Genomic DNA, 12,220 nt, shown 5'->3' on the forward strand with positions numbered 1-12,220 from the left:
TCTTATGGCTGAATATAGGAGTAAACTTCCAAAGGACTAGACTGCTGATATAATAATATCATCAGGTGACCAATACTAGCTAATTCCCCACTACTGCTTAAGCCAAAGTCACACTAGAAATTTGCCCAGCTTTGTAAAATATCCATGGCCAAGACAGAACGGGTAGATTGGCGATTAAAAAAAAAAAAAAAAAAATCTTCCATTTTGCAGCAGTTAATTTGGGTCTTAACATTTTAATTTCAAGGTTGCAATTCATCTAAATTACACCACAGTGCTGTTGAATAATTTTCTTTAACAGCAGCTCTGACGGAAATACCGGCTGTAGTACAAATCATATTTTTTAGCATAAATCATACTTTCCACAACATTAAATAATAAATAGTAACTGTAAACTAGAAAATGTGTAGTTCTTTAGTTAAAAAAAGTAGTTAAAAAAAAAAGTAAACGTTGATAAACTGTTGTTGTATAAGAGGAATAAAACACTACGGGGGTGCTCTTATAGGATAATAATTCACTTTGGGGTGGTAATATTATCACACCACTCTGTCTTTGATTCACATCCCAGTAAGTGTTTCATTCTTTATTACATTTATGTAAATAAAATCTAGTTTCATATATACACACAGCAAAACCAGTTAATATAGCAAATTGTATTGAAATGATTGTCATTTTGCCGACACACCTAGTCTGACTGGACCTTTCCGCAGCTGTAATTCATTTAAAACACTGAAAAATTCTCACTATGTACCACTTAATCTTTGTCTTGGTGCCATTATCTTTAAACCTTATTTCCTCTTACTGAGAACAATATATCTGAACCTGAACCTCATACATTTCATATACATATACCCAAGTGTGTAGGTTCAGGTCTGACCCATCTCTTGGCATGCTGCCCGTGTGTGTGTTTGCATGATTGTCAGCAGTGTGTTAGTGAGTCGAGTCCTCGGGTTGTGTCCCCGTCGCCGTGTGTGGAGCATCTGTTCTTCCAATACCAGGCGGCTCAGCTCGCTCTGGTGCAGGTAGCCATTCTGGGTGGACGCTCACTTTCGCCTTCACCACCATGATTTGGTGTGCATTAACCCACCTTGTGTGTGTGTGTGTGTGTGTGTGTGTGTGTGTGTCACACTGACATCAGCCACTGATTCTGTGGGTTTAGTGTGTTCATATTATTTTTGTTATGCCTGTTACATAGTTTGGTTTTGAGAACACTCACGGCTGTTTTGGCACTCGGAGTGGCACGTCTTTTTTTTTTTTTTTCTTTTTCCCAAAGTTGAAATGGATTTTCAGTGCTGTCATGTTTTTGCTTGAGGCATGATGTTATGCTGATCCCTGCTAGTTTGTTCTGTTTGTATTATTTATTTATTTGTTGATTGATTGCTTGATTGGTCATGCCTAAATGGATCCGTGTTCTTCCCTTACTGAATTTGGCCTTGCAGCCTTCATCGCCCCCCCCGGTCCAGCCTGTCCAGACTCCAGATCTCTCGCCCTTCATCCAACCGTTCGTCACACTTACCCCACTGCCCCTCTCCTATCTCCCCCAGCCGTCTGTGCCTGGCCTGGGCTTCATGCCCCCTGTATCAGTGCCTGCTCAGCCGCTCCCACTAACAGTGGCCCAGGGACAGCAGCCGCTCCTTGTGGTGGCCTCATCAGTTCCCTCCTCCCCAGCACCAGGAACCGTACCATCTGCGTCTCCTTCAGCACTGCTCACTGCGTCATCGCAGCCCCAAGCGATGCTTCCTCCTCTGCCACTTACGACCACTGTGCCAACAATCTGTGTAGCTACTGTCCCCACCCCTACTGAGCAGCCCGGGCTAGCGTCAGACTCCCCGGCTCAGGTACCTCTGGAAAGGATGCCATGCCAAACAACCTCAAACTGAGCTGACCATGTTACTGTGTTGCAATGAAGTTGCAGTACATTTAATTTATGTTTTTATAACTTGTATTTCTTTGGTTTTTATTCATATATGTAAGATGCTTAGACCGTTTCGTATCAGACTTTTTCATTATGATGGAATAAACAGACAGATCGGAAGCAAGATTGATACATCAGCCTTCACCTACACCTGATTTCATGTTTTTTTCCCCCTATTTTATTATTTTTTTTACTAAGTCTCTCCTCCTACTCAGTGCTTGCATCTTATCTTGAGGTGGTTGTTGAGTTTTGTTATTTTCCATTCTAGGCATCCCAGACCGGTTCTCAGACGACAGATATGTCACAGCTTCAGGCTCCAGCAGTGCCCTGTGGAATGGAAAGGTAAAGCTCTTACAACTTTCTTTATACTGTATTCATACCACATCACTCTTGAAGTTTTAATTCTGATTGATTAGAATTTGTTGATTTAAATTTCTCAAGAACAGCTCAGACCGAAGTTCAGCTGTAATTCAGATCACAGCTTTAAATTAATGTGCCCATTCTAAATGTATTCTAATAGTAAACTCTCATTTTCTTACTTTATTTAGTTGTACAGAGGACACTCCCCATTATCCACACCTAGTAATAAACAAAGTAGAAAAACATGCTGTTAATAAAACATATAAAATTTAATAAAACATATCATTTTTCTGTAAGGAGAGGTTTTTTAAACATTTATGTTATGGACGGAGTCTCCAGTTTCAGCGGTTTGTAACGATACATTTTCCGACATGGGAAAGTCTTAAGGACAGAGTACTTAAGATGCTTTTTGGTTTTGCTCTAACGATAAGCTGAGTTTTGTCATATTAACTTCAAGAGGGAGAAAAAAAGTGAGGCTGGTGAGGAAACAATATTGTAAGTGAGAAGAGAATCTTACTTGACGTTCCACAACATAAAAATGTAACTATGAACAGACAAAAAATATATACATTTATAAATTAAAATTGTAATCGTTGGCAAATTGCTGTGATGTAGGAGGAATATAACTCTTCAGAACGTGCGGTTATAGGAAAATAATCAGCAACAGGATGGTATGATGCAGTCCAGAGTGAAAGCTGTCGGACTATACCTGTAGATTATGCTGAAGATAACTGTAGATTAAGCTGTTCATTTTCCAATAACAGCACGTCCAGAAGTGTTTTATACTTTACTTTGCACGTGTGTGTCTGTGTAGCTGTCCATCACCTTTAAAATGTGTTTTGTGTGGTGTTGTTTTTTTTTTTGTTCTTTCAGCAGCCACTCTGACGTGGCATCTGGCATGAGTGACGGAAACGAGGGCGTGACCGGCGGCAGGCACGAGGGTCGTTCAGCCAAACGGCACCAGCGCAGATCCGTACGCAGCCGCTCCCGCCACGACAAGATCACCAAAGCCAAACTTAACGTGCTCAACGTACGTCCACAGCACTGTTGTGTCTCCTAATTCAAATCCTGTTTGTTTTTAGACTTAACTGCACTTCTAATGTTTGCCTTTTAGATCTCTAATATGGGCGACAGGGTTGCCGAGTGCCAGCTGGAAACACACAACAGGAAAATGGTTACTTTCAAGTTCGACCTGGATGGAGATAATCCTGAGGAAATCGCTCAGATCATGGTAACCACGGATACTGGTCATTTTCACCAATCCACTGGAAAATCAGATCTGATGATAATGTATTGGTTTTTTTTTTAAGCACTAACTAGATGTTTGTACTGAGATACACCGTGAAAGGCATACAGCCATAAATGAATTCTCATGATAGCTTAAGATTGAATAAAATCCCAAATTCCAGGAACAACAGGCCTAATTAAGGGCTAGTGTTTGGAACACTGATTTTGTTTCACTTAATTAAATTTTGTATTTGGCATCAGTAGTTAAAAACAAAAGGAAAATGAAGGTTAATTAGGGTCATGATCATGGGTGGAATGTATGTTTTGTTTTTTTTTTTGCTTTCAAATTCACACAGTGTCTTAGAAAAGTTTGTCCATTGAGATATATGTGTGTGTGTGTATATATATATAAAAATTCACACTGTATATTGTGTTAACTTTGTGTTCACTCACCAGGTTGAGAGCGAGTTTATTCTGGAGAGCGAGCGAGAGTCCTTTATTGAACAGGTTCGGGAGGTCATTGAGACTGCAGATGAAAGGGGTCTTGAAAGGGAAGGCAGCCAGGTACTGTATCCAAAACATCTGGAGCCTCTTTACTAACTATATTGGACTTTCCACAGTTTGTTCTTGATCTAATCTACAGTTATAGTCTGACACTTAGTTGGAATTGCAATTGCTGCTTTGTACATCTTCACCTCATGCCGTGTTACAAAACTGTTTAATATTGGTCTTGCTCTTGTTCCACAGACTGTGAGCAATCCTGAAGAGCAGATGACTGCTCCATACACACCTCTCCAGTCAGGTAGAACCTCGCAATCACAGTAACTTTTCATGCTATATTTATTATTTTCAGAAAAGTTAGTCTGAGTCTCCACTCTTCATCCAGGTGGTGCGAGTACCACTACACAGGTGGTGACCTCGGCGGGCCGCAGGTTCATTGTCAGTCCTGTTCCTGAGTCCAGACTGAAGGAACAATTCTTCAGTGCGGTTCAACCCCCTGCTCCTATTTTTGAGCAACCTGTAGCATGTAAGCAGAAATATTTTTTCATTATAATGATGTCCTTTTGCGATTTCGCGTGATCTGCAACTAGTTATGTTTGGCTGATGCATGACTTGTTATCAAAATAACTGTTATATCACACTGTGATCCATTGTTCACAGATGGTATGACTTCTTGCTACAATGTGATTTCAATCATCTTTTTGACGTTGGTTTAAGGGGCTGGTTACATAGCAACACAAATATGATTATATTTGTATTTCTCAGCAGTGGGACTGCCTGCGATGAGTCTGTCTCAGTCCGCCTCAGCACTTTCTCTGCAGCAGGCGTTTGCTGAGATGCGTCAGGGACAGTATGATCCTGGGCCGAGCACAGCGCCCCCTACTCTCAACACCTCCCTTCCTCCACTGTTACCTGCAGTCACCTTGCCTCCCTCCTCTACTGCGATGCTGTCGTCTCCACCACAGTCCTCTGAGCTAGCTGGCCCTGCTCTGACAGTCTCCTCCTCGACCTCCTCTCCTCCTCCATCACTCACCCCTGTAGTGGTCTCCTTACCTCCTCAGATCCCTCTGCCTGTCAGTCAACCTGTTGTGACCAGTATGACTGTTCAGCCTTTCTCAGCTCCTCCCTCTTCAGCCCCTTCTGCTGTTTTTCCCCAGACGACAGTTCCAGTACACACTACTATCAGCACAGCAGTGCCATGTAGTATAGCTCCGCCCTGCCAGCACGCTCCCATTATAAATAATATGAACGCTTTTCCTGGTGGAATCACAGAACAACTTACTGTCACTTCCAGCGTAGCCCAGATCACCCCTCCTGTTGCCCCCAGCACAGCCATTCAAACTCCTCAGCTCGCCGCTAGTGTCATTGTGTCACTCCCAGTGACTGCCCCTTTGCCACAGGTGCCAGTCACCAGCAGTGCCCCTGTGGTGCAGCCCACCCCGGTTCACAGCCAACCACAGCCTTCCACACTGCCCAATCAGTGCCATTCTCACTGCACCGAGTGTGAGAGCGACCCTCAGAGCAAAACCCCAGGCATCGATGACATCCATGCTCTAGACAAGAAGCTGCGCTCACTGTTCATGGACATGGGCGCTGGGCCTTCTTCCGCCCCAGCCGACGCCAGTGCCACAGAGCCAGCTGCTCCCGGCACATCTTCTCCTACCACCTCCAGCACCACCCCTCTTCCTCCCACAAGCTTACCTCTGAGCTCTCCTATGACCACCCCAGTCACTAGCGCCACCCCTGTCGGCAAAACGCCATTGTCCAGATTGCCGGTGAGTGGCCGTTGTGTCTGGATGTGGGTGTTAGAACCAAACATCAGAACTTATAACATCAGCTGACTTGACCATTTATTTCCTTTCTCTGTCAGAAACCTCATTCTGTAGAACCACTAACAGCCTATGGAATGAATATTCTGCTATTTAACACCACACACCTTCCGTTCTACACAAGCTCTAATGCATGTGATTTTATTATGTGGGGAACAAAACATTTGGGGAAAATAATACTGTCACCAACATGAAGTCGGTTATTTTCCAATAACAGCACATCCTGAAGTGTTTTATTCCTCTTGTGCCACATTGATTATTTATTAAAGAATGACATATACATTTTTATCTTTTATATTACATATAATCTTTTGGAACCTCCACAAAACAAGTTAGTTCCTGTTATCACTTATGTTATAGCAGCTATAAACAGTCATTCCCTCACCAGCCTCTCTTTTTTTCCTCAGAGTTAATAGGACGAAAAAAATGCAGCTTGGCATGTAACTGAGAAACCAGAAAGCGAAAACTCCTGTCCTGAAGCCTTAACATTCCATAAATGCTAAATATATATCCTCACAGAAAACTGCACCATGTCAACAATTACATGCTTTTTTTTTTTATCAGTTTATGTGGAGCGTTCACCCTACAAGTCCTTGTGTAAGGTGTTACAAAAAAAAAACAGTAACGTCAGAACTGATGCTGTTATCAAAAATTAACACCTTCTGAATCAAGCATTCAGCAGTGCTGTGGTATAATATTAAATACTCTTATGTCCTTTATTAGGTTAACTGTTTAATCCAAACCACAATAACTCAAAAACAAATAAGCCTATAAATAAATAATTTGAATTGCCCTGAGAGTGGAAAGATCAGGAATAATAGGCTCCAATAAACGTTGTACACATGTAACATTTAAACAAAGAACCTAATATTTGAATAGTTGGATTATATTATTCAAATAAATCTGTACTGAGGGGATCCATGGAGGGAAAATGTTTCAGAACATAATACAACACAGCAATTAAACCCAAAAACCTGACATCTTTAGTGGAATAGATTTTGAATGTAATATAATAGGTGAGTCTCCATACTGTCTGGCAAGTTTAAGGGTGGGCCTTGTTCCTCTTGTAAGCTGCACGTGGCCTGTAGGTGGCACAGTGGCCTTTTCTTCTAGCACTCTGTACCAAATGCTGTGGTTTGATCTTCATCTTCATCTCGTTAGGTGTTGCCTGTCGGCTCCGAGCAGGCCGGCACGCCACCCACAGAACACCCACCTCTCTTCCCGGGACCTTGTCTAACTCAGGTGCATTATTCTTCCCTTTTCTATCAGTGCTTCACTTCTGTTATTTAGTCGTGTACGTTCCTCACCATGTTAAACTCAACTCACCCTGTCTTGCCTATCTCTCTCTCTCTACATCTACTCTCTTCCACTGTCTTGAAAAACAAGTGAGGCATGCAGAGAGCTTGCTAATCAGATTAATATCAATTTTGCATGGCATCACATTTCTGTGAACCTCATTAGGCCTGTGATTCTTATTAACTCTCTCTCTCTTTTTCTCTATTTCTCTCGCTCTCTCTGAGGAGTTTAGGAAATGGTGGGAGGGAATTATTTTACATACATGTTTTTTTATGGATATTTAGTTACTTATACTGCCCTTAGAAATACGAAATCTGTAGTCTTACAGAAAGCCATTCATCCATTCAGATCCCTAAGATTGTATATCATGCATATAAATGACTTTTCTCAAAACATCATGACACTTAGATGTGATCATTTGCTTTTGAAAGAAGCTGTGAATTTCCCTGGCTCAGAGCCACTTAGTACAAATTGCTTCAGAAGAGATTGAACACTTAAACAGAGCATTTAATTTGCTGTTTAAAAAAATGAAGTGGAAAATGAGATGAAAAAGGACTTCATTGTGTATCCATCCAAACAGCTCAGCAGACTCGAGACTTGCATTAAAGCCCTGGTTGTTTTTGGAGAACGTAATTAAGCTGCTTTTTCTCATGATGTAGATGTGTGTGTTTTTCTGTTTTTGTACGATGTGACTAAATGGACTTCACTAATTGGTTAACCGGGTTCTTCTTCAGTCCCAGCAGCCCCTGGAGGATCTGGATGCCCAGCTGAGACGAGCTCTAAGCCCTGAGACGGTGTCGGTTAGCAGCGTCACACATCAGGTGCACAGCACACACTAACATGCATTTAAATGGCTTAGATGAGACACCCATCTGTCATATATGTGCATACATAATCTTTAGATAATGATGAATATGTATGTTCATGAAGTTGGGTTCAACAAAAGGTCAAAAGACAAAGCATAGAGGACAAGACCAGCATGGGCTCAGCTAAAGCTTTGCTTTTTCTATTGCAGTGAACTCTGTGCTGTGTGCATGACATGTAATGATGTATGACATGTAATTCTCCTCCTTTATCTCTTTCTTCTGCAGTCCTCTCATACCGGGATGCCTGCTGGAGGGCAGCCAGGTGTGTGCTGCCTCTTTTACTCAAGAACAAAATATGACTTTAGAACAAAAAAATTTAATGAAGTGATGGTAAACTCTTAAAAAATTTAGCCATATATTTGATCAGGGTTTTATTCTACTCTTATCCAACTTAAAAGTTATTTAATTATTTATAATGTCTCATGAATGTCTCTTTCAGTTCCATTTTCTCTTGAAGGGGAGCCAGGGGCTATGCCTGCACCTGGAGGCTTCACGCTGGGCCGATTTCAGGTGATGATCACTACAGCCCTCTCTTTATAGTTTTATAGCAGTTATTTAATTTTCATGTTGTTTAACAAAAATTATTTTCCTTTTGTCTAAATTATCATATTATGAATTATCATACTGTCTAACTGATACTTCACAATACTCTATAAACTTTCATGTCTGTTGATGGCACTTTCTTTCTTTTCTCTCTCTCTCTCTCTCTCTCTCTCTCTCTCTCTCTCTCCATGTCTTCCAGGTGTCATTAGCAGCTGATGACTCTTCCCTGCAGCCTCCCACAACCTCCAGTGACTCATCTTCCTCTACCACCACTTCATCCACCTCCTCTTCGTCCTCTAATCTCTCTAGTCCTGAGAACACACTGCATAGGGCCTCTCCTCCTCTGCATGAGTCAGGGGGTGATGTGGTGGACAGTTTGCCCCCTGCGCCCCCCAGCCAGCCCACTACGATTGGCCGCTTCCAGGTCACCACCAACAGTGAAACCACAGTGGGCCGTTTCTTGGTGAGTCGAGCCCCTGATGAGCCAATAACTCCCAAGCCTGAGGATGCAGAGTCTCCAGAGCCGCCACCCCAGAGTCCTCCAGCTATGGGCAATGGCCCTGCACTCAGTCCTGAGGGCAAGAGCCTGATGAGCATGAACAACTCCTTTAACTCCTACTTCAGCAGTGATAATGACTCCGAGTTTGAAGACGAGGACTTCAAGCAGGAAATCAGCAAGCTGCGCGAGAAGTACGTTTCTGTCTCTGTTGTATGAAAATATGAAAAAATATATTACTTAAACATCATTTCAGTTTTGTTGAGGTTTTGTTGAGGTTTTGCAGTGTCACAGCAAAACAGTGACTATATCATGGAAAAAAACAGTATCATGTCTGCATGTCTTTTAAACCACATAACTGGTCTGAAATTACATTTTACAAATTAAAGGCCTTAATACAATTACCTGGTCTTGGAGTTTAGGCTTATTAGGTCTTTCTTAATCTTTTTTCCCTTTTGCTTATTTTTTTCTCTCTTCTTCTTGCTTTCTTTCTTCCATTCTTTTCAACTACGTAGAATGAGAAATACCATATAAATGCAAAACGTAATTAATTAAATGATCATAAAAATAGAAAATACATATTTAGTAGATGGGAATGCTCTAAAATTTAATAATTATTTGATTAATTAACACATTAAGATACTACTTTTGTTTAAATTTACTTTTACCTTTTTCCTTTTATTCCCTACATTGTATTTCTTCATTTATTTTACCTTTCATTTTTCATTTCAATTTTCTGTTTTCTTTCACATCACTGTTGTCTGTCTTTTTGTTTTGTTTTGTTTAGTTTTTTTAGCTGAACAGTGCCTGAGACAATACCCACTATATATCTCAGAATAGTTTATTATGATAATCTTCTCTTGTATTGATTATTACTGTATTGTTCAGCCCAGCTCTCTGTGTACTAAGTGCTTCTCTTGCCGAGGTCTTAGATGTTCCACGTACGTAATTTCTTATTATTGTGTTGTCAGGCACATGATGGAGAGTCAGGCGCTGTACGCCCGGCAGAAAGTGGAGATCGATGCCCTTTTTGCCCGAGTTGGCAAAGTCCCACCCGCCATCATAAACCCACCCGCAGTGAATCTGGCTGGCCGCAGGCGCCGACCTACCAAGAGCAAAAGCAGCAAGTCGAGCCGCACAAGTTCTCAGGGCAGTAAGAGCCCGGTTCAGCCTGGTACGCTTTAATTCTACTGTCTCCTACACCAGAAAACACTAAGTGGGTGCTGACTATGCATTCTGCAGAAAAACATGGCCTTGGAAATAAGAAGCTGCTGTTTCTGTGTGTATGTGTGTGTGTGTGTGTGTGTGTGTGTGTGTGTGTGTGTTAGGGAGCACCACTTTATCAACTCAGAGCGCTCCCTCGGTGTACCCGACCCAGCAGTCCTTTCTCGCCCCCAGTGGGTTGGGAGAGACAGGGAGCAACCCCCTGCTCCAGGCTTTCAAGCCCTCGCCCTCCAGCGAGAACCTTTACTCAGCCTACACCAGTGACGCCACGCTGTCCGCCCCCAGCCTCTGTCTGCCCACGCATGGTAACATACTCACACAAAAAAAAAAAAATTCCTCACATACCCCCTGCTTCTAACCCTTATGCTGTGCCACGAGCTTTTCATACCAACATAATGAGCAGTTTTTTCTGTGATTTTTTTTTTTTTTTTTTTTTTTTTTAAACTTGATGATGCGGTGTTACCTCCCAGAAGGCGATTATATTCTATAAGAGCACATCCTGAAGTCAGTTTTATTTCTCCAATACCACAGCAATTACAATGTTTAATTAATCAAAGAATGAAACGTCATACTTGTTATCTGACGGAATGTCTGCGAAACAGGTTAGTTCCTGTTACTACTTACGTGATAGCAGCTATAAACAGCCCTCAGCAGCCTCTCTTTTTTCCTCTCTCAAAGTTAATAAGACTTGTTACTGACAATCCACAAAGCATTACCGTAAACTCTTCTGACCTGAAGACGTTCCTGTGTCGGAAATGTTGCCGACTATTACAAAGCGCTGACACAGCAAACTACTTCCATAAATACTAAATAAGAAAACTTGTCCATGTCAACAATTATACCTGTTTATGTGAAGCGTCCACCGTACAAGTCCCTGTGAACGAGCTGTTACTGTAGAAATGATAGCGTAACCTGTCATTGCAGCTGCACTACTGTCAGAGCTTCTGTTCTAGAAAATTAATCAACACCTTCTGACCAGTCAGAATCCAGAATTCAACACCACTGTGGTATTAGTTAAACTTACTTTACTTATATTACTATGTTAGGACATGAAATTGTTGAAAATGGTGCAGGGTGTAATTTATCGTATATGTTCTATACAGTGAGCTTTACCTCTGACTTTACTGTTTTAATCCCTGCCTTTCTATGAATGTCTTGTTATCACTTTGTACAAGTTGATGTATCTTCCTCTTTCTGAATCTCATCAGTGCATGCTTTGGCGTAGATGCTGCTGTAGATGTTAGGATTGTGCTTCCGCTTGCCTCCTTCACTGAGCAGTGAAGCTTCATGCTCACCAATCTTTTGAGCCACCACTACTTTCTGTCTCTCTCGCTCTCGCTCTTGCTCTCGTTCTCTCTGTCTCTCTCTGTCTCTCTGGAGCTCATGACCTTGTTTTCCATTCCTACTGTGTATTTGTGTATGTCTCCTTCTTCCTCTCCTTTTCTGTACCTCGTTCTTTTTCTCTCTCTTCCCTCTTTTGTGCCACAGGCTGTGTAAAGTTCACCTGTGGGTCGGAGAGAGTGACCTTCAAACCAGGTGGCAGAAGGACCCGTTTTCTGAGTACGCCGTGCTTGGCTCTTTGTGTGTAACGCTTTTCCTTTGTCTATTTCCTACACTCTCACGTGATTCTTGTTTTGGGAACTCTTTCTGGACCGCGCCATCTCAAAATGATCCAAATTCACCACTAAAATAGTTCAACTACTAAACCAACATCATGATTTAATGCTCATCTGTCACTATATGCTCGCATGGAATAACAATATACCTCCATATAGCTACAGGAACTTTCAATGACAGAATGAATATAATTTCTGACTTTTGGGTTACAACAGGGAAGAATGATATTTTTACAGATGATTCAAAGATCTTTGCATCGTATTGTTGAGATTAGTTATTTGTGGAGGTGAATTTTCAACAATGAGGTATCTCCATGTTTATAGTGGTCCCAGTTTTTTTTTCCACTCCA

General features: G+C 41.7%; 1 protein-coding gene across 23 annotated transcripts in view; it reads left to right on the plus strand.

Moving 5' to 3' along the window:
* The window catches only part of wnk1b (WNK lysine deficient protein kinase 1b), a 91,245-nt gene that overhangs the window by 72,238 nt on the left and 6,787 nt on the right, over positions 1-12,220 (plus strand). For 8 of the 23 annotated variants that reach the window (XM_026923195.3, XM_026923181.3, XM_026923188.3 and 5 more), the window contains 17 exons: positions 921-1,019; positions 1,437-1,835; positions 2,181-2,254; positions 3,146-3,302; positions 3,387-3,503; positions 3,956-4,063; positions 4,247-4,301; positions 4,386-4,526; positions 4,766-5,775; positions 6,991-7,071; positions 7,860-7,946; positions 8,217-8,253; positions 8,431-8,501; positions 8,734-9,224; positions 10,002-10,204; positions 10,359-10,559; positions 11,743-11,835. In XM_026923195.3, the coding sequence (XP_026778996.1) occupies positions 921-1,019; positions 1,437-1,835; positions 2,181-2,254; positions 3,146-3,302; positions 3,387-3,503; positions 3,956-4,063; positions 4,247-4,301; positions 4,386-4,526; positions 4,766-5,775; positions 6,991-7,071; positions 7,860-7,946; positions 8,217-8,253; positions 8,431-8,501; positions 8,734-9,224; positions 10,002-10,204; positions 10,359-10,559; positions 11,743-11,835 (3,424 nt within the window). The remainder of the gene's footprint in view (positions 1-920; positions 1,020-1,436; positions 1,836-2,180; positions 2,255-3,145; positions 3,303-3,386; positions 3,504-3,955; positions 4,064-4,246; positions 4,302-4,385; positions 4,527-4,765; positions 5,776-6,990; positions 7,072-7,859; positions 7,947-8,216; positions 8,254-8,430; positions 8,502-8,733; positions 9,225-10,001; positions 10,205-10,358; positions 10,560-11,742; positions 11,836-12,220) is intronic. The other 15 variants (XM_034313269.2, XM_026923187.3, XM_026923184.3 and 12 more) reach the window with 14 other exon arrangements.

The sequence above is a fragment of the Pangasianodon hypophthalmus genome, chromosome 18 (genome assembly GCF_027358585.1).
Source record: "Pangasianodon hypophthalmus isolate fPanHyp1 chromosome 18, fPanHyp1.pri, whole genome shotgun sequence".
NCBI classification, from domain to species: Eukaryota; Metazoa; Chordata; class Actinopteri; order Siluriformes; family Pangasiidae; genus Pangasianodon; species Pangasianodon hypophthalmus.